Raw genomic sequence first — 21,815 nt, 5'->3', positions numbered from 1 at the left:
TTTTCATCTACCTGCCAAACTGAGGAAAAGCTCCCATCCACTGACATGTACCCTGGCAAACATCTACAACCAATCTAAAAATCTATCCTGAATTATCACTACTTTAACTCAATCACGCAATCTTCATAAATATTAAGACTCAATCATGTCCAAGGACGATGCTTGTAAAGTGACATCTGTCAGCAAACACAAGGAGCGCAAGCCTAAGAAGCCTCACTATATTCCCCGGCCATGGGGAAAACCGTACAACTACAAATGCTTCCAGTGCCCCTTCACCTGCATGGAGAAGTCCCACCTGTACAACCACATGAAGTACAGCCTGTGCAAGAACTCCCTCTCTCTCCTCATAGAGTCAGACTGGCCGTACAAAAAGGGGAACATCCTGCACCCAGAGCAGCTACGACCCTTTCAGCAGGCGCACGGCCTCCACGTCGCTGGGAAAGACGGGCTGGAGCAGGTAACGGGGACTGAGGAGAGACAGAGGCAACGAAGGGCCGTGGAGGAGGAAGGTGAGGACCGGGAAAGCCAGGGACCAGAGGATGAAGAAGAGGGAGGACGAGGAGAGGGAGCAGAGGTCCCTCCGCTGACGAAAGAGAGCTCCACAAACAACAACGGAGGAGACGCTGCAGAGTGCGCTACCAAGAAGATCAAACAGCCGGAGTCAGAGCTTCTGATGGCTGACATGCTCTCCCTGGAAGATCAGCTTTTACGAGCACGCTCAGTAGAGGTAGAGGCCCAGCTCAAACACTATAAACTATCCAAGACATGTCTAAGAGCCCCTGGCCTGCTGTCAGAACAGTGGCGGCTGTTAGCGTCCAGCCACACTAAGGCCAAGGCCGAAGGTGCTCAGCCTCGAGTGACTAGTTCAATCCCCTGCTACCCTCCTCCACCAAACCTGGTGGACTACCAGGATCCCACTGGACTCAACCTGTCAATGCTCGGGGTGGGCTACCCCATCAGCCCTAGCCTCTTCTCCTACATGAACTCAGCCATTCCCACTGCTGCCACGGGTGTCACTGCCCAGACCCACGCGCAGCTCGCCCAGCTCCCCTTCCTGGCATCGGCTGCTCAGCTGATGCACCCTGCCTCCAGCACCCACGCGGACAGAGCTCTTATCCCCCCTCGTCTCTACTATCCCTTCCTGTGTGAGCACACATTCGGACCGGCTGCAGGACAGACTGACGCAAGCAAAGCCCTCAAGACGTCCACAAACAGTTTAGAAGCGAATCCCCTGTCTGGCTTCCAGCCTAAAGTTAATCTGTGGAAAGTGCCTGCTTTGCGGCCAGCGGCCACCACGGTCTCCCCTGCTGGCTGGGTGTCACCTCAGAGAGACTCCCCTGACCAGGGCTACAGGTTGGGGGATAAACCGCAGGCTACAGCCAAGGAAGGTAAAGCAAGCTGGGGCCTCAAGAGGACAGGAGCACCTCTGGGGAACCATGAGGCGCCTGTGGAGAAGAAGCCAGCCATGGGATTCACGTTGGACCTTCTGAAGAATATTCAGACTGCATCAACTTTTAATATGGCAGCGGACAAACTTCTCATCCACAGCAGGTATAGATTTCCATAAAATGTCCTGATTTTGTAATAATTACTGTGAGTGCTGAAAACAGATTTTAGTACAACTGTGATCATCATGTTATCCATCATGTAATTAGTAACAGGGAAAATTCAGACTGTATGGGTAGTTCATTTTGTTATACTGTCACCATTTCTATATATTTTCAAATAGAAAGCCTTATATTTCTCCTTTCCTTAGTTTACAGGATGCTCAGCTTCAGACCCGGCCCACTGAACTGTGGTACAACGATCCTCTCACCAGCCCCAACAGTGAAACATCCTCTCTCTCTACCTGTGGGGGACCCAATACCCAGGACTCCACTGCTGCCCGGACAATGGGGGATGGAGCTTCAGAGTCAGTGGCTGCTCTCCTCAGTGACCTCTCCAAGGCCCTTCAGGAGTACCAGGAGGCCGAGCGCAAAATCTCCCACCTGGAGAAGGAGGACCTTCCCGCCCAGCGCCACCTCTGGGAGCACCTGAGCAAAATCCGCAGCGAGCTCTCCCACATCCACCAGGCGCTGGAGCGGACGGCTCGTCAAAGCGACGGGCCTCTCGACCTGTCCGTCAAAAGGGGCTCGACAGATTCGGCTGGTGAACACGGCATGAGAGAGGATTTCAGCCTTAAAGACAACATGACGGAGACGGAGGAGGAGGACGAAGAGATGGAGGAGAAGAGGGAGGACGAAGAGAATGAGAGTGAGAGGAAGGCGATGAAGGCTTCGTTGGAGAGTCGGAAGCAGTCATTGGACATGCTGATCAAGATGAGTCAGGCATCGGTGGTAAACACAGAGGTTCTCTCTCCTGGTCTTGGCTTGAGGCCCAGTTCTGCTGAGGCTTTATGGCCAAGCAGAACCACAAAGTGTGAGGCGGACTCCAGCGTCCTGCTCTGCCCCGACGGCCGATCAGTGGTGTTCACAGACGTTCCCTCCTCTGCCAAAACCTCAAAGAGACCCCCGTCCATCCAGCGACTAGAAGCCCAGTGTCCTCCGAGCCCTTTGACAGCTACTGACAATTAAACCTCTGCTCCTCTGACTGTAATATAGCTGATTGCATACAGTGGCTCTAATGCAGTTGTCTTCATTATTACTGGCATGCCTTTGATTTTCAGTGGCTGGAAGAGGACTCTCACTCTTATTCTCAGTTTAGACCTCACAACAACCTCAAACATTTTGCACCTTATAAGACAAAGAGAGAATGAATGACAATAATTAAAAGAAGTCTGGCAAATGCACTACGGACATTGATTGTTATAATAAGTTTCTCCTGAAAATCATTTTAAAATGTAACATCAGCACTTAACATTTCCAAGTTCCACCAGGATCATTTGAACAATGAAGTCCATTACAATCATGTTGAGAGACAATCCTTTGTCTGGATTTGTAAATATTGTAATTACAAGAGATGTAAGTAAAATGTTTTAAAGGGTAAATGGTTTTATATGGATGATGTCATGTTGGACTGCATCATTTGACGTGATGACAATAAATTGTATTATACACACTGTATTTCTTTGAATAAACTGAGTAAAAAACACTGAGTTTAATCATTTTTGTCAAAGTGGAGCAATAAAAGGAAAAACTGGAACAGGAAGAGAACCAAAAAGCATATGAAATAATAAAATAATACACTGTGATCAAATTGTGCAAAGGAAAAATCATAAATTGGTCAGTTTGCTGGTGGACCGGAAGGCTAAATGCCATCATCACGATCATTTAGAGTTTACATTAGAGACAAACAGATTCACAGTGGCAGCAGCGCTTCCTCTATCAGCTCTGGCTGTGCTAAAGGTGAAGCAGTTCCTTAAGCGAAATCGCCATCAGTGAGGTCACCTGCGCCTCTCCAAGTGGACCCAGGAAACCCCCCACCCCCACCCCCGCAAAGGTCAGGGCCCCGAGGCCGAGCTCCACATAGGCTAAACGGAGGACTACCTGTCGCCCCCAGGACGAGGGGCGCTGCCCTACGTCCTCTGGCCCCTTCACCAACCTCACACTCAAGACTCTGCGGCAAAGGTCATCTGCCATGACCAGGAGAGCCCACAGCGGATGTTCAGGCTGAAGAGGTCAACATGTCTGCCTGGTCTTTTTAACTTTTGTCAGTTTAGATTCGATATAGGCCAAATGTCCTTATTGAGTTATCACCAAAAACATGTTTGTAATTTTAACTGCTATGTATTTAAGCTATAAAACAAAATCTGCATATATATATTAAGAAATGTTAAAGCAAATATTTGCTGTCTTTTATGTGCACATTCATACTTTTGCCAAACATTTGCTTTTGCAAATGACAGATATGTAGCAGTGTTCATCAATTGTTGTATGTAAAGGCAACAACAGAAGAGTTTAGCATCACCTGGAGAAAAAGAAACAATCACAGTGTTGAAAGAACATCTTCTTTCACATCACATCTCTGATTGGTTTAAGGGTGTCTGCTAAATGTTAATTTGGTCATTTTAGACATGAAAAGTATTGCACTATCTCTGTTGTAGCATCACTACAACCGGGATCTAAGTAGAGAGCTCCCTCATGTGGGCAAATGATTTAGAGCCAGAGGGATGGCATGTTCACCGCTCTGTCAGCACACACACACACACACACACAGCGACAGAAACAAGGAAAAGAAAAGATATAAAAGAAACTCACTGTGATGATCTTTGTACACAGTCAGCTGACACTAACACTAAAATCAGTGTGTCTGTAAATATCATTACCACAGATTGTCACCTGGACTCCATAGAGGAGGTGGGTGTGTGGAGGACATTAACAAAACTCAAGTCCATCATGGACAACCCCTCTCACCCCCTGCACGAGACTGTGGGGGCCCTCAGCAGCTCATTCAGCAACACGCTGAGGCACCCATCCTGCAAGAAGGAACGCTACCACAGGTTATTTCTCCCTTCAGCCATCAGACTCTTCAACAGCAGCATCACTGGCTGATGTTAACACACTGAGAAACAGTCCATAGTTACTACATAGTTGCTAATTGGCACTGTTTTTCACTCATATCATTCCATTCGTTTCATATTCCTGTCCATACTTGTACATTTATGTCCATAGTGTAAATATTTATTTATCATTACAACATATATTTATTTACTATTTATTTTACTTATTGCTCTACTGTTGTTTTCTTTCTTCTTTTTTTTTCTATTACTTGTTGCTGCTGTAAAATGTGAATTTCCCCCTATGGGGGATCAATAAAGAAAATCTAAGTTTAAGTCTAAGTCAACAGTGTGAAAACAAAGAGTGCACAGCCTGAGACAACATCCTTCCCCAAAAGAGGCTATGATTAGACCTGCACAAACTTTAGAGAACTGACGCCAGTTGCACAAATTAAAGCAACATAAAAGGAGCGTGCGAGGGTAAGTTCTAATATTTTATAATTGTTAAGAACTTGCTTAATGATGTTGTAAAATATACTCAATATTAGACTTAATCAAGATGAATTTACGTATGTACCGGAGATGAAATATATAATGTTACAGAGTCAGGCTGGAGGAGTAACACAGTACTGTAAGATAGGAGGAAGTCGCTGTCACATTGATTTAATATTGTCAGAGATTTTTCTTCTATGTAATTATGAAGGACAGAGAGGCAAAATATCTGTATTGGATGAAAATAACGATGCAGGTCCAGATTTTCTTTGTCTGACTGATCATTCACTGCAACTCTGGCACTGATGCCGTATCTATGTAGAGTGGACATTATTTAGAATTTAGCAATGCTTGAAGTTGAAAGACAATTTTTAATTTCAAAAACGTTCAAAAAAGTTATTATGTTTTACTTCCTAATCCTAAATATTAAAGCAGCTATAATGAATATTTTTGTAACAATGGAGCAAATGAGAATGTGAAAACAATGTGACAATGTGAAAGGCGTCATCGCTCAGAGTAGTGAACCAAAGAGCATTATCACCTGAGCATCTCCTCTTGGTTTCCTCTTGGTATGTGAGTGTTTAAATGCTTTGTCTTGAATGCATGCTTTGTTTGTATTGAAAACGTCAGCGCAGCTATCTTGTAAGATTATTTTTTAACCTCTGCATAATGCAGCGGCTTTTGCTATCTTACTATTTCTTTCATGTGACCTCTGTGCAGTCTGTGCAAACGGAACTGTCAAGTAAAGATGATGGGAACTGTCCTCTTCCTGCTTCTGCTCAACACCTCGGCCTGCTGTGGTTTTGGCTTCAGAGGTTGCTCTCAGAACTTCCCCAAGACAGACACCCTGTGGTGCTTCAACCAGAACATTGCCAACCTCTCTGACGTTGTCAGCATGATCCCACATAACATAACAACCATCAATCTGTCGAAGAACAAGGTCAGAGTCATCCCGCCTGGATCATTCAGTAAGGTGACTGGGCTAAAACATCTGGACCTGAGCCAGAATCAGCTGGCTTTTCTAAAAGGAGGAGAATTCAGAGGCCTGGATGTCCTGGAGTGTCTGAACCTAACCAGCAACAACCTCTCACACATCCACTCTAGTGCCTTTGATGGACTCACCAGGCTACAAATGCTGCTCCTGACCTACAACATGCTTGCAACAATCCCTTCAGGTATCTTTAATTTCCTCCCAGCGATTCAAGAGGTCAATTTGTCTCTGAACAGGGTCACGGCTTTCAGCTGTGGAGAGTCTGGTGGATCCTCCACTCTTCTGCGGCTCGATCTTTTCGCAAACAACATCCAGAGGGTTAATGTGAGCTGCTTTCCTGCCCTTGAGTACATCAGGTTGTCCAACAACTCAAAGCTGGAGCTGCAGGCAGATGTTTTTGCCTCCAACCCCAGGCTGAAGAGTTTGCTTTGTCAGGGAGTTAAAGCAGAAGTGCTGGCAGGCCTCTCTGCGGAAACAAAGAAGAATCTCACTACGGTGGCGTTTTCTCTGTTTATTGAGAAATCTCCACTGACAATCTGTGGACTGCTAAAAGGAATGGACCAGCTTGAGAAAGTAGAGGTATGTGCACCTGTTGAGATGCAGCAACTTCTTGCTTATGTATCCTTAATGTGTTTTAAAGAAAAATGATTGATGACATTTAATTTGATACAGGTTGACCTGAAAGGATCCAGGTTACCTCAGACTAACTACAGCTTGCTGGACTGTGCCACTCCACCTGTGGTCGTTATTGCGGACGCAGACCTCGGGAATGTCGACCACTTGTCGCTTGGGAGGGGGAACACGAGCAGACTTTATCTCATCAACTGTGGGTTGAAGAGGATATCTCGCACCACATTTGACAGCTACCAAGGACTGAAGACACTGCAGCTGAATCAAAATAAGGTCGTCATTCAGCCGGACACATTCAAAGGCCTGAGCAGCCTCACATTTTTAAGCTTCGACAAGGGCAAAATCCGTGACATTGACCCCAAATGGTTCGCCCCCCTGAAAAGGCTGACTCGCCTGTCTCTCATGAAAAATGAAATCACTGAGTTGGCTCCAAAGGTATTCAGTGTCCACACGCAACTTGAGCAGCTCTACCTCCAGTTCAACCTGCTGAAATACATCACCAAGAACCCCTTCAGTAAGCTGCGGAGGCTGACGAAGCTCAACCTCAGTTTGAACATCATTGATTTCATCGAAGAAGGCTCCTTCCAAGACCTGACCAGGCTCAAGTATTGAGTGTTCTCTGCTTGCGAATTCATCCTTTCTTCACTGTCCATTTATTTAACAAATTCATCTGTCCACATTCTTCTGTCCTTTAGCTACCTGGACTTAAGTGGGAACCGCATCAGGAGGCTGACACCATCTATTCTTTCTGGCCTGATGAATTTGAAGAAATTTGTTCTGTACAACAACCGGCTCCATTTTAAATCCTATGAAACTCCTTTCATCAACGTCACTTCTCTGGAGGTATTTTAGAGTCAGTTATTTGGAAGAGAGATGTACTGAGGGTATAAATCTATCTTTTTTAAATCTGTCTAACTGTCTGTCTTCCATGTTTAATTAATTAGTATCTGGAGATGAACTACCAGGGGCCTGGAGGTAGAGGCATTGGTGACATCGGACCACATTTCTTCCAAGGTCCACGTCGACTTACCTCAGTTGCCATCGGGCACAGCATCATGGTCAACTTCCATCCTGATGCCTTCGTTCCTCTGATCAATTTGAAATACCTGTACATAGCTGGAGTGATAATGAAAACCACCAACCTGAGTGCAGTGTTGTCCCCTCTGAAAAGGCTTCAGAAGCTGACTCTTTACAGGGCAGACCTCGATGCTCTGCCCGCTAACCTGCTGCCTCCAGATAATTCACTGGAAATTCTCAAAGTCCAGTCAAACCACCTCCACATTGTGGACAAAATCATGCTGGATGCCCTGCCGAGGTACAGGAGCTTTTGAAACATCTGTCAAAAGGAAAAAGTTTAACATTTAAGAGAGATAATACGAGAAATTATTTTCTTACCAAGAATTAGATGATGAATCATGATGAATGAAACTACAACTTTTCTCACATGACCTTTTTTAGTTAAACAAGATATAACGTGTTTATTTGTGAGTGTTTGAGCTTTGTTGCTGGTAGGAGGATTTTGTTACCTTTTAACAAAGCCAGACTGGCTGTTCCCCCATTTCCAGTCATTGTCTTAAGCTAAGCTAACAGTTACCACACACAGCTGTGACAGTAAATAAGCACATCTCTCAATAATAAGGTCACAAACTCTAAACCTTGTCCCTGTCGTTCTACATCTCATCCACATCATATGACATCATCCACTCACTGCGCCTACACATTAGCCCAGACACCCTGGTTAATTTACTTTTCCCAACAAGAGCCTCACAGGATGGGGATCTCAACACGTGTGCTCTATTATGTGTAATTAACTTTATTAACTATTTTTGATACGTCTGTGTTGAAAGCAGAAATGTCAGCAAAATAAAATCTATTAAACATAAAAACAAAATGTATCATTTCTATGAATGAACTACGAATGTTTCTAAATTAAAGCTACTGCTTCTGTGTCCACTTCTCCTTTTTAATATCTGGTGCAAATTTAAATGTGATAAATCAAACTGTGCATGTTTGTGTTTCCAGACTGCGACTTTTGGACATTACAGAAAACCCACTAACCTGCACTTGTGATAACGCCTGGTTCAAGACCTGGGCCATCCACAACACTCAAACACAGGTAAGAGCAGCTGAAGATCGCCACATGCTTTTAGTCGATTCATAATACATTATAAACCATCTTGAAATACATGGCTAAGATTTTCTTTGATTGCTCAATTTTCACGATTGAAATATCTGTCCAGGTGTCCTACCTGTACAACCTGCAGTGTGACAATGACAGGAGATCTCCATACCTGTGGCAGTTTGACGATAAGACCTGCTCCTACGAACAGGTCTCCTTCACTCTCTTCGTCACCTGCTCTGTGATGGATCTGTTGTTTGTATGTGTGTGTCTGGCCTGGCACACACAGGGCCCTGCTCTGCGCTACCTGCTGCTCATCCTCAGGGCAAAACTACGCGGACGCAGAGGGGCAGCAGGGGCCAGATTCCAGTATGATGCCTTCATCTCCTACAGCTCTAAGGATGAGGTCTGGGTGATGCAACAGCTGGTGCCCAATCTAGAGAGGCCAGCTGCTGGTGCACCGGGGCTCCGAGTTTGCCTTCACCACAGAGACTTCCGCCCCGGCGCTGCAGTTCTGGACAACATCGAGGCAGCCATTTACAGCTCCCGCCACACCATCTGTGTGATGACACGTCACTTCCTGCAAAGTGAGTGGTGCTCTGTGGAGTTTCAGCTGGCCAGTATGAGGTTTTTATGTGATGGGAGTGATGTGCTGCTGCTGGTGTTCCTGGAGGAGATACCTGAACACTGTCTGTCACCCTATGCACGCTTACGCAGGATCGTACGGAAGAAGACCTACCTGCTGTGGCCTGAGGAACCACAGGAGCAGGATGCTTTCTGGGTCAGACTGATTGATGCTTTAAAAGACAATGAGGAGATGGAGGGAGGAGGAGGAGGAGGAGATGATGAGTTGGCACAGCTATTTGGCTAGACTAAATGTTCATTATTATCTTTTGATGGATTGCAAAATGTATTAAGCATTACGCTTTTGTGATTTACAGGCTGCTAATGACTTGGTAATTATGACTTACTAAATAAATAACTTCAATAACTTACCAATCCAATAGGAAATTATAGTACAAAAATGAAGTAATGACAAGACACAACACAGCCCAACTGAATATGTAATGGGGAGTTGTGCCGCTGTACTGAAGTGACATGTAGTTACAGAGTAAGACATTGCAACAGTAAATGGCTAGCTCTTTCTTCATAATGTGTCGTGTTTCCTCAGGACCTTTTCACAGCCTGATAAGAGTGCTCATTGTTTCTCACATGAATGGTTTCCACATGAAAAACTCATAATTCCACTATAATTTCATTACTGTGGTTTGTAAAGTCTGTGCTGTTTCTTTCAAATGTTGGTGATTAAGCCAATTGTGATTTCTTATTTATACAAAGAATACACCTTTCTGTGGTCTGCACACTTGGTGTCTACAGGCCAGTGGATGTTGTATTAACTAGAGCTGTTAACAGACTGCTTTAGTGACTGTGATATTTTAGAAACGCTGTCTTGAGGAACTAATATATAAAGCTAGCAGTGACAATGACCCTTACTACTTGTTTGTTCTCTTCCTTTTATATTACTAAACTGCAAACACTGACGACTCAGTTTGCTAGGCTCAAGTGCCGTTTAGTGACCTTTCAAGCCTCCTGAAGGAGAACAAAGAAAAAATGGGCAGTTTATTACTGCTAAACTGATTAATCTGGATTTTCATTATTTCAGGGGACAGTTGGCCAACAAATAATCTTGAGGAAAAAAAAATACTCCAAGATTTCCAAACACTTCATTTAATTGACGTTATACATTCAAATGAAAATAAAAAATATTCATATATATTTCATATAGAGCTAGTGAGCAAGGTACAAGTTTAAAACAAAACACAGAAGTCTTCCGTGTGGCATATATATGTACAAGGCGTGGTTTGAATACTATACAGTGTGTATCCATAGCTGCACAGGTTTCATGGATGTTTATATTCTTCACTCAGTTGAGGCACGACTAGATTTCAGTGAGAGGTCAGGGATTGGGCCAAGTGCTTCAAGACTGCCACTTACAGTAAAACATTTCAATCTCAACACCTAAACAGTAGGACTTGCAAAGCAAAGCTTATTAGTGTTAAGAGATCCACACTAAAGCATAAGTAGGAAAATGAGGCAACATGATCATTCTGCAAGTCAAATGATACTGTACAGTCATGCAAAGTCCTAAATAGATTTTTTTTTCTGAGATGATACTGTCACACCAAAGTCAAAACTGAGCAAACAAATTCAGATTTTAAGAAACATAAAAAAAAAAAAAGAGAAATCCAGTATCACTAACAAGTCACGGTTGTTCACTAAATTTGACAGAAGTCAGGATGTTTGGTTGCACTGCAATAATTGACTTGAAGTCACTACACCAATTTGAGACAAATAAAAAAAAGAAAAGATTCCTCAAGTAGTCAAGTGATAAGTGCAATCCCAGCCCTCTTTTCCCCCCTTCACACACAAACACTCCATTTTATAAAACTCTCATACATAAGCAAGTTAAGCATCACATTGTTTTCCACTATCAATCAAACCATAGTTATAGTACAGCAGATGCCCCAACAATCAATAGCAAACCACACTCTTACATATATCCAGCAGTTATGTACAACAGAACTGGTGCAACATAAACACATTAAAATTATATAGATATAGAAACTGTAACAATACTAAAATACAGCAGATATTTAATTCATATTGGGAAATATATATTATTCATACTGTGTATTGCTGTCTGTTTTGGCATTCTGGAGGATCAATAAAAATGCTGATGTGTCCTCTCACAGCTTATTTGACACATCTCCAACTGGGACAGATTATACATCTGTGGATATTTTAAAGAAACCGTACACAGGATTGATTCAATAAAACTCCCCCCCTCCCATTAATTACAAAAACAATAAACAACTTATCAGAGGCATTGAAGCAGCAGGTCCGAGTTTAGAGGTGATTCTGCAGATGATGCTGGCACGGCCGTAGGTGAAAAACCAAGATGAGGAAAGGGAAAAGAAACTTCAGTCTTGATTTTCAAATCTTTTTGGAGTCTTTCGCCTCAAAAAGCTTCATGCGCTCCTGCACAGTTAGTCCCTCTTTCAGGCTCTGTCAAAGATGATAAAGTAATTTATTGTTAATAAGGGTGCATGTGGCTAGAGAAGAGCTTTAAAAAAAAAAAGAAAAACAACACACAGATGATCATGTTTAATGACAGCCACCTGTCAATTCCAGGCATTTTTCTGCTCTGGACAACATACGGTGCTTTAATTTCAATGTGAGATGTACAGGAAAAAGTAGTTATTTCACACAAGAAAACCTACTGGTGCACACAAAGTACAAACAAGGTCCAACAGTGAAGGTGTGAAAACTCACAGACAAGACGACAATTACAGAAAGAGTTTCACATTAATGGAGCCAAACAATGTTAACACACACGAGATACATTTCATAAAAAGGCGCTCTCATTGCTCTGTATGATAACCTGTGATAATTCATTAGTCTGACATTCACAAACTATTATTGCAAACAATATCAGCTTACTGTCAATTTGACTAGTGACAAATCATTTGATTAATTTTTATGACTAAGCAGAAACACTTAAACATTAGATTTTTTTTTTTAATGAAAGCTAAGCAGGCTCTGTAGAGATGATACCAAATCTGCATACCTGCACCTCTAAACCTCACAAATTAACATGTTATATCTCATTTGTTTAACCACATTATTACACTTTGGTGTAAACACACAAAATGTCAAACTCTTTTACTTTACAGGAGAGGAATGTAACCAGAAAGGTTTTTAGCATGATGCTGTTTTTAGACTGTTCACCAAGAAGTGCTCCTGCTCACACCTGTGGTATTTAACTGAGGGGTGGACGCTATAGCCAGCTTTGGTGGTGGAGGTTGGGGCAATAAGGAGGGGTGGGAGGATCATGCGAAGGTGGCGAGGGCATGCTTTGCTCTACATCATGCTATACCTACAGCACATCTTGGGGCGGGGGTTGTGGGGGGGGGGATCACCCCACAATGGGAATGTCAGCTATCCCATGAGACCTGTTCAGTGACAGACTGATGGACAAAACAGACAGATGACAAACTTACAGGACAGGAGACTTTCAGTAAAAACGTCCTGACCGACCGACTGTGGGACACATCTCTACAGTATGTGGTGGCTAAGTTGCAACAGTTAACAGTGATTTAGCAGTGAAGTCTGCATGACAAAAGCTGGAACATCACATCAAACAGCAAACTGAACTGTAGCTTTTGACTGAATGAGTTTTACTTTGTATGTCTGAATTTGAGACAACATTTCTGTACTAGGGGAAGGAAAAACAATTGAACTTGACACTCACCTTTGACCTTAGGCCTCTTGATTGTTTGGAGGTTGTTGATTTTTCCTTTTTCAAGAAATCTGGATTACTTTTTGATTTCATGATATCTACAAAACACAATAAAGGTATACAATAATTAACATAAAGTAGCACAAGTCAGTCAAGCTCTCAAACTGATACACTTCCATGGCTGCAGCAACAACCGTTATGCTTCGTTAAGGTTCTGTAGATGGGATCTCAGCATCTCAGACCAAAACAAATGTGCTATGAATGCACAAGTAGTTTTCCTGGCCAGAGGATCACACCAGGGATGCACTTTCCTGGAAAACCTTGGCCTTCAGCTGCTGTGGCTGGAGAAAAGGAAAAAGGTGCCACGACTTCCAAAAGCTGATGGATGCTCTTCTTTCCAGAAACAGCTGAGGAAATCCCACAAAAACGCTGGAGATGCCACAGGCGTCTATCCATGCTTGACTGCAGTGGAGTGAGCGGTGGGTGCAGTGTGCACAACCATGTTGCAATGAGCACGAACAAGAGACTGCGATCTGTGATTACTGTGCTGACTAATTCAAGTACAAAAGGGTCTGGGTCGCTGAACACCTGAGCTATGTAGGAATGTTTGAAAAAACACCCAAAGCAATTAAAGTATCAAGATGTTCAACTAACTGATTTGCAAAAGAAAGTCTGTTCCCCTCAACACTTCATCCACAAAAAAAAAAATAAATAAATAAAAAAAATAAAACTTAAGAGACGTAACAACCATTGTAACTTCTGTAATCTAAATGTGTTTCCATCAAGATTATATGGAGCACAATCAGGGCCAAACAGTATATTTCTGATCCAGGAAACACTTCAAAGGGTGTATAGATTTTTAAACTTAACCAGTCGAAACAACAGTGATAAAACTGGTTGTCTTTACAGTACATGACTTCTGACTGGCTTCATTACATATGAAACTTTGGGTTAATGTAATAGGGTGTAAATGGTGATTAAACACTTCTTATTTACCGTATCCAGATGTGACCGCTCCATCCACAGTCCTCTCGCCTAAAGCTTCTGTGGCAATGAGCAGTTTCTCCTTCAGTTTGCTGATGTCGCAGTCGGCCTTTGCTTTCACAATGCTGAGCTCTGTGTAGATGTCCTTATATTTGTCTGTGGCATATTTCTTGTCCTTTTGAAATGACATCAATGAGACATGGAGAGGTACAGGTACAGACCTAAATTGTTTGCAACACTTAATGATTCTTACCCTTAATGCAGACTGCAGTTCATCTTTCAAAGAGTGGATTTCCTGTTTAAGATACTGGATCTCTGACTCCTTGATTCGTAGCAACACCTGCAAGATTGATTAAAAACTCTCATAAGATTAAATAACAAATCCTTAGTGTGTCTGTGTGTGTGTGTGTGTGTGTGTGTGTGTGTGTGTGTACATGGTGCGTTTCCACATACCTCTAGTTCATACACATCTTTGCCCTGGGTAACTGGTGACAGCGCTGTCTCACCACTGAAACAGGAGCGCATCCGAGTGATCTCTGCAGTCAGCCTGTTATTTAATTCCTGTTGAACAGAGTAAAGTTATATTTCAACCTGTGGACAGAAATGTTTTAGTGTGTACATGTACATTGTATGCGAGCTGAGACCTGGTTGTGAGCGTTGAGCTCCTGGTTCTCTCTCTGGCACTGCCTGAGGGCCTGCCTCTCGGCCTCCAGTGCCTGGGCCAGGTGAGCATTCTCCAGACATTTCTGAGAGTACTGCTCTGACAGCACCTCCAGTTCCCTCTGGATGGACTGCAGCTCCTCCCTAAACAGCCACATCGTCACAGTTCCCATCTGACGTTTACATAAGCCATCCAATTAAGCCAGTTCTTGTGACAAACATACTCCTAACACCTGAATAGTGTTTTCAGGGTTTGAGTGTTAAGCTTTACCTCTGTATGCTCTCACATTTAAAAAAAAATAATCAAGGACAAAGTCAAATAAACATGTCAAGCTCTTCTCTAGGAACTTGTGCGCAAAGCTTAATGGTTTTCATGTCCATGTAAAAAAAATAAAAAATAAAAACATACTCATATTGTAAGCGAAGTTCATCAATGTCAGAGTTCAGACCACTCAGTTGGGAGCGCTGGGTCTTCTCCAATTCCTCCTTGTGTGCATTCTTCATAGCTTCAATAGCTTCATTAGACAGACAAGACAGATCGCACACATTTCATTACTGTATGTCGGCCTTAAAATATAGCAGCTATGGAGGGGTAATCCAATTAATGTCTTTACCAGCAATTGTGGCAGCAGTCTCCTCAGCCAGCAGTCTCTCCCGCTCCTCCATAAGTTTGGAAATCTCCCTCTGATGCTGCCTCTGGAGGTCTAGAATTACTTTGTGGTGCGTTTCTTCCATTGCTGCAAAGCCACGTTCGCATGTGGCCTGAGGGAAGAGTGTCAATCTGTCATCACCACATTACATTTGCACTCACCAATGTTTTTACTTGTGACTAGTGATTCAGTGCAAAATCTATTAACTGTTTACTAGGCTACATGGTTTATCGTGTAAAATCAGTGATAGAAGCCATGCAAGCCTTTTATGATCTAAAGCCCAGCTACGTTAGTAATAGAGCAAGTTAAAGCAGTGAAACTATTCCAGCGGAGCAGCATTTTTCTCATTAGTAGACTTCCTTCTATTGAATGTGGGAAATGGTGTGATTGTTGATGCTCAAATTAAGAGGCAATGTTGGAGGCAACAGAGACATTTTACGCTCTTAACGGTCAGCATGTAATTCAATGGTGATAACCTGCAACAGATCACTTTGCATCATTACTCTAAGCTACTCGAGATGTCCCACTTTCTTTTGTCTATCATCTTGACTATATCATTTTTGATGCTGCAAAGATAATTTCACCTCATTCTGGTGAGATTTTCAAAACATTTTGGAGGTCTCAAAGTTCATCTCTAATCACACCATTTTCCAACTCCAAATCCTCTGTGCATAATTAGTAGATTGATGAACAAGAGCAGCAAGTTATTTATCTTTTTTACTATTTATCTACTACTCTCTCACTTATTGAAAAAAAAAAAAAGAATTCACTAAGGTAAAATGAAAGAGCAAAAACCTTAAGACTTTCAAAGTCTCTCTGGTATTTCTCTCTCAGGCTCGCCACGTCTCCTTCTAGGTGCTTGTTCTCCAGTTCGTCCTTCATGGTGTTCATCTGAGTCTCCAGCTCTTGGATCCGATCCTTAAGAACCACCATGGAGTCCACCTCCGACATATTCTGCGCATTCTCCCCCTTCCCCTGCTCTTCCTCTTCCATTGGTGTGGTGGCCTCATCACATGGAAGCAAGTGGGAAACCTCTTTCTGTTGGACGCCTTGAATATTTTCCATATACTGGGAATGTAACTTTTCAATCTCCTCTTTGTGGATATGTTGAAGCTCACAGATCCTCTGTTCAAACTGCTCCTCCAGTTTCCTCACATGACTCTCGTGCCGCTCCTCCATGGTGTCCATGTCCATCAGCAGAACCTCTAGCTTTCGCTGACTGTCAGCTGTTGTCTCCATGAGGGCCAGCTCTGTTGAGGCACGACCTTTCTCTGCTTGGCTTAGCTCTTGCTTGTGCCTCTGCTTCATCTCTTCGGTCTCCTGCTTGAAATGCTCCTCCAGGAGAGCAAGTTGCTCCTGCTGCTGGGAGAGCTGGTTCACACGTCTGCTGATCTCACTCGTCAGTGTTTGGTTCTCCTTTTGGAAACCGGCCACTGTTTGTGTGAAGCTGAGGCGCTCCTCCTGTAAGGACGCTTCATATTTCTCTTGGATTTCACTGACAGTGCGGGCATGCTGCTGGACAAGAGCATCCATGTTCTGACCCGTCTGCTTACACCAGCCCAAGTCTTGTTCATGCATGGCCCGTAACCTGCAAGCCACATAAGCCACTTGAGCCTGGATTAGGGCTTCACGCATACAAAGAGAGGTACTTGTAAAATTCTGACAAGCTTGCTGCCCTAGAAGAGCATGGATCATTTTAGCCAGAACAGGATGGTTTCCACCACTCTCTATCTCTTGAGCATACCTATGGAGAATTGCTGCTTGTCTCTGAAGCTCAGTAGCTAGGATGTCATGTGCATTTTTCAGTGATTCAATAGAGTCAACACCACAAGAGGGCATTTCTTCAGCCAAGTGTCGGTCTATGATTTCCTCCGCCAAGTCTCTCGCCTCTTCCATTTCAATCTGCTCCATGTAGGGAGCAAGTTCAGGGGGGTGAATGTCAGCTAACTTTTGTTTACTAAACCCAAAATTATTTTTGACTTCTTTGATTACATTTTTCAAATCAGGCCTTTTGGAGGCTTCAATGATTGCTTTCAGAGCCATTTCCCTTTGATGTAGGTTATTACGAGCTTCAGTCAATTCCCTTTTCAGTATTCTGAATTTCTCTTCATAACAATGTTTAAGGTTTTGAATAGAGTAGGATAGCTCTGACTTAATGAAGGTGTTAAAAATATCAGTGGCATCAACATCTACATCAGCTGAAACACTGCCCTCTTTGGATTTAACAATATCCATCTCAGCTTTCTCCAACTCTTTCCAGAATGTACTCTCTAACATCAACTTCCTGGTCAAGACATCAGCATAAACTATGGCCAAGCAGTCTTTATCGCTCCTTTTAATGTTCTCTATGTCTTCCCATATCTCTGCAAGAGCTTGCAGGAGGTCAGACTTTGAAGACTGTATTAACAAAGCCATCTTGTTCAAAACTACTGCCTCAAAAGACAGAGTTTTGGCAAAGAGGTGCAAAGCTTCTTTATCTAGGGTTTCTGGGGTTTGATTTTGATGGACAACTGGTGATTGCCCTTCCAATGTCTTTTGTCCTTGTCGGATGTACAGTGATGCATTGAACAAATCGCTTTCTATCTCGGACAATGAATGTAGCTGTGAATCAGTGGTATCATGAGAGCCACTGAGAATAGCCCTGACTTTATCTCGACTGTTTTCCACACAAGCCAGGGCTTTGGTATAATGTTTACTGGCAACACTCTGAATACCACTTTCACGTGTGAACTCTTTATCAGGGCTAGGTTTTGTTTCTGTCATTTTTAGATCAATCTTGGTTATGTGTTCAGCTTGGATGGATCCTTGCTCTTCTAGATTCTGTGTGAGGTTTCTTAGTTTGTCCTCAGTGGCCAGCAGCTTAGTCTCTAGGGCATGTATGATGGAGATAAACTTCTCTGGGTCACTACTGTGAGGGAATGTGGAATCAGAGGGAATGTTTTCTTCACTTGGATGAATGTCTTCATTTACATCCTGGTTAGCTTTTTGTCTTGTGTCTGCAAAGGTATTGTTCGCATGACTTGCGTCCAGGCACTCTAGATTCATGTATTTTTGGCACTGAATACTGGAAAAACGTATCCTTGGTCTCTTAGCTTGAGACTCCTTAACATCTGGGGAGTTCTCGGTGTTGGATGTATTGTCAAAGGAATCTGTGAGCTCCGTGTTTGCTGAGAAGGAGGTTGACGTTTTCCCCCTCCCTTTCTTGCTCTGCTCTGGAACTTGCTGCCTTTCCATGCGTAAGTCAGCATAGCCCAGCTGCAGGGCATTGAGATGCTGCTCTAGCTCAGCTATGCGGTCCTCTGCAACCACAAGCTTGGCTTGCAGATCCTTTTCAGCACTACATGGTGCAACCTTATCTAAGAGACTTTGGCTCATTTGACAAAGAAGCTCCTCCTTAGCTTGCAACTTCTGTTCGGTTTCCTCCAAACTGTTGCCAAGTGCAGTCATTTTAACAAGGGCCTCTTTCAGGTCCTCTTCCTTGCGTTCCACCAGCCTCTCATACATTTCCTTTGTCTGCCTGATCTCTTCCTCTTTTTCTCTAAGGAACTGGCTCATTTTCTGAAATTCTTGGGTAGCCCTCTCATATGAATGCTCTAGGGTGTAGTAATCAGCCTCTTCTGTTTCCAAACGATTGCGGAGCTTAGTCACCTCACGGTCTGCCTCTGCAATCTGGTTTAGAAGCTCCTGACAACGGCAAGTGAGATGGCCTTTCTCTTCTTCTAGCCTACGCACACTCTCCCTCAGTGACTCAACCATGTCAGTCTTCTGGGCAAGTTCCTCTTGCAACTTCAGTATTTCCTCCCTGCATTCTTTTCCTCCTGAGGCCTGCCTCCCTCTTAGCAGGGCCTCCACCTGCTGCTCAGCCTCCAGCAGTCTGTTTTCCATCTCTTTCTGTGCAGTTTCAGCCTCAGCTAATCGTCTACACAGATTCTGTCTTTCCCTCTCGTGACTCTCTTGCATACTATGCTGTTCCTTCCTCAGGCGCTCTTCCTTGAGTGCCTGACCCTCTTCAGTGGCAATTAGTCGAGCGGTCACCTCTTGCAGCCTCTCCTGCAGCCTCTGTATCTCTCTCATGTGGTCTCGCTGCAGGGCCTGCTGGCGCTCCAGATGCCTAAGGGCCTGGTTTCTCTCTAAGAGGCTGGCCTCTACTTCACGGAGTCTATCCTCACTGTCTTTTAGCTGGGCTCGTAGGGTGGTCTCACTACAACCATATTCCTCTTCTTGTTCCTTTGAACGTTGCTGCTCGAGCTTGAGCTCATTGCGCATTCTGGCCACAGACTGTTCACTGGCCAAGATTTCAGCCATTGCAGATGCTAGTTTAGCCTGCAGAGCTTGAATATCAGTCTCATGGCGGTCAACAGCATCCTGAGCTTCTGTGTAGCTTCTCTTTAGTGTCCGAATCTGCTGCTGAGCGAGGTCCTGCTTGCGCTTTTGGGCCTCCAACTCACCCTGCAAATCTTGATTAAGCGTGTGCAAGCGCTGCCATGGCACTCTGTGCGGTGAAGAGGAAGGGGGTGTTGCATTCTTGAAAAAGATTGATGAGACAGTTTCATTAATGACATCACCTTACTTCCTCAACCATATACGGAGAACCACATCTCGGAGGGTACCAGGAAAATAAGTTCTCCTTTCCCGATATCAATCTCGCTTTTGATAAGTGCTCCAAGCTTCCACTGTGCTTTTTCAGAGGTGACTTGTAAAGTGAAAGGTTAAAATGCCCCCCCCCTCCAAAAAAACAAACAGTGGGTGACTACTATAGTGATTTAAAGATAAAAACCAGAACAGCTACTTAACTTAAATAAATAAGGTCAATTGGATGTATGTGTATATATGTATGTGACAAGTTCACTGTATGACTTAAAACTGCACAATGAAAAAGAGCAATTAGTTAAAGTATGCAATTCTGAAACACCAAAAAGCATGCGGAAATCAAGCCGGGAAAGGACACACAGACAAAGCACAAATGAACAGAGAGAAAAAGCACAGCGCAAGGCTTCTTGATCAAGTTCTTACCTTAAGCATATCAGATCAAATCAATTATTTTCCCAGGAGATGTGAAACTCCGTAAAAACAGTTAGTGAAAACTCATGCTAAGAACACCACAACCATGCATATCAGTTTCAGAGAATAAGCACCCACACCTGTTAGTAGAATTTTACACAAATTACAGGAGCCACACAAATCTGATCTATCGTGAGCCAGTAGACTGTATTTTTAATACAATCTACACAGCACTGCTGATAAGATTAACAGCACTACATGTTTAACCACTACATGTATCCATCTTGCAAACCTCAATACCATAAAAAAATATTTAATACTCAAACTTTTTTTTGTCAAAATTTGTGTTGCAATGCTAATTGTACATGGTATAGATAGATAGAAGATATAGATAAAATTAATCCTAAATCATGAGTGGTGAGTGTAGTACCTGCAGTACATAGCCCTCTCTGGCACTTTGTTCTCTGCCTAGTGCACTGTCCAACTGCTCTTTCAAAACGTTGTTTTGCCTCTGTAGTTGGTCCAGTTCCTTCTGCTTCTGTCCCAGCTGAACAAAGAAACAAAGAAGAAATAATGAATGAACAGCACAAGATGCTCTGATGCCATAAAGATGTATATGACCACATTGAGGAAACACACCTCTTTGTCTAGCAGCGCAGCAAGCTCATGTGCAGGCAGTCTGTCAGAGTTACCAGCTGTGCTGATGGGCACTTGCTTTTCTTCCCTTAATGGTGTTGTCTCCACCTGATGCCATCGCTGCTCAATCTCTTCTTGGACATCTGAGGTTCCTGTGTCCTTCTTATCACTACTATTAGGATGCATGGCTGTAGGGTGGTCTACTTCCATCTTTCCTTGCTCTTGGCATTCATGTATCGATGGCTGTGCCGGTGGTGTAGTGTTAAGTGTTGAGGTCATAGTAACGGTGACAGTATTTGGCATGCGGGTGGCACTGCTTGTACTATGTGGAGAGGTACCCCTCCTAACATTCTCCTTTTGTTTCTCTTCTGTTATAGACGGTGGGTGAGCACCCGACACTGAAGAGGTTTGGAGGGAGGAGGTAGAGACAGGAGAGGAAGCTAATGAGGAAGGGGAGGAGGAGGAGGGAGAGCAATATGACGAGGTTGTGGAGAATGATGAGCTGAGGTCGACTGTGTCTGCTCGTTCCTTCACAGGCTTTTCTGTCTGTTCCATTTTGAACTCAGACCAGTCAAAAGTCTTGGAGCGACCCTCTCGTCTGCGCTCACGAACGCGGCTTTTACGGGGCTCAGAGGGAGGGGCAGACGTGTTGTTGCCAGCTGGCTGTCTGCGGACGTCAGACTCCGGGGCCTCAGGACTGGGGCTTGGCTCAGGGTTGACTTGTGGACATGGCTCCAACATCACTTGGGCTTTTATCTTCTCCTCAGGGAGGGATCTGAATGAACAAAAACACACAAAAAAATAAAATGATATACAAGTTGGCTTTAACAGAACACAATGATAAATTCAGACATTTACATCAGCTAAAGCTACAGTACTATTACATGAAGCTCTGCTGGACAAACAACAATGCAGAC

The 21,815-nt window shown here is 43.6% G+C and overlaps 3 protein-coding genes across 11 annotated transcripts in view; 2 read left to right on the top strand and 1 right to left on the bottom strand.

Moving 5' to 3' along the window:
- The first annotated feature begins 145 nt into the window (after positions 1-145).
- prr35 (proline rich 35) lies at positions 146-2,573 on the top strand. The gene is made up of 2 exons (XM_070852504.1): positions 146-1,551; positions 1,757-2,573. Exons 1-2 carry the CDS (start codon positions 146-148, stop codon positions 2,571-2,573), a joined length of 2,223 nt encoding a protein of 740 aa, XP_070708605.1.
- A 3,102-nt stretch (positions 2,574-5,675) lies between these two features.
- Positions 5,676-9,538, top strand: LOC139220010 (toll-like receptor 13). The gene is made up of 6 exons (XM_070852047.1): positions 5,676-6,497; positions 6,591-7,153; positions 7,244-7,391; positions 7,493-7,863; positions 8,571-8,664; positions 8,789-9,538. The coding sequence occupies exons 1-6, from the start codon at positions 5,676-5,678 to the stop codon at positions 9,536-9,538; spliced, it is 2,748 nt and encodes a 915-aa protein (XP_070708148.1).
- Positions 9,539-10,385: 847 nt separating this feature from the next.
- LOC139219405 (myosin phosphatase Rho-interacting protein) overlaps positions 10,386-21,815 on the bottom strand; it is a 48,611-nt gene continuing 37,181 nt past the window's right edge. For 6 of the 9 annotated variants that reach the window (XM_070851229.1, XM_070851230.1, XM_070851233.1 and 3 more), the window contains 10 exons: positions 20,902-21,673; positions 20,693-20,809; positions 15,226-15,373; positions 15,021-15,126; positions 14,596-14,755; positions 14,405-14,512; positions 14,205-14,291; positions 13,964-14,126; positions 12,980-13,065; positions 10,386-11,733 (listed from right to left, as the gene is read on the bottom strand). In XM_070851229.1, the coding sequence (XP_070707330.1) occupies positions 11,662-11,733; positions 12,980-13,065; positions 13,964-14,126; positions 14,205-14,291; positions 14,405-14,512; positions 14,596-14,755; positions 15,021-15,126; positions 15,226-15,373; positions 20,693-20,809; positions 20,902-21,673 (1,819 nt within the window). In that variant the 3' untranslated portion in view covers positions 10,386-11,661. Of the gene's footprint in view, positions 11,734-12,608; positions 12,696-12,979; positions 13,066-13,963; positions 14,127-14,204; positions 14,292-14,404; positions 14,513-14,595; positions 14,756-15,020; positions 15,127-15,225; positions 15,374-16,056; positions 19,656-20,692; positions 20,810-20,901; positions 21,674-21,815 lie in introns of those variants that run through there. The other 3 variants (XR_011585722.1, XR_011585723.1, XR_011585721.1) reach the window with 2 other exon arrangements.

The sequence above is a fragment of the Pempheris klunzingeri genome, chromosome 20 (genome assembly GCF_042242105.1).
Source record: "Pempheris klunzingeri isolate RE-2024b chromosome 20, fPemKlu1.hap1, whole genome shotgun sequence".
Taxonomy (NCBI): Eukaryota; Metazoa; Chordata; class Actinopteri; order Acropomatiformes; family Pempheridae; genus Pempheris; species Pempheris klunzingeri.
This window is presented reverse-complemented; position numbering and strand designations above follow the sequence as displayed.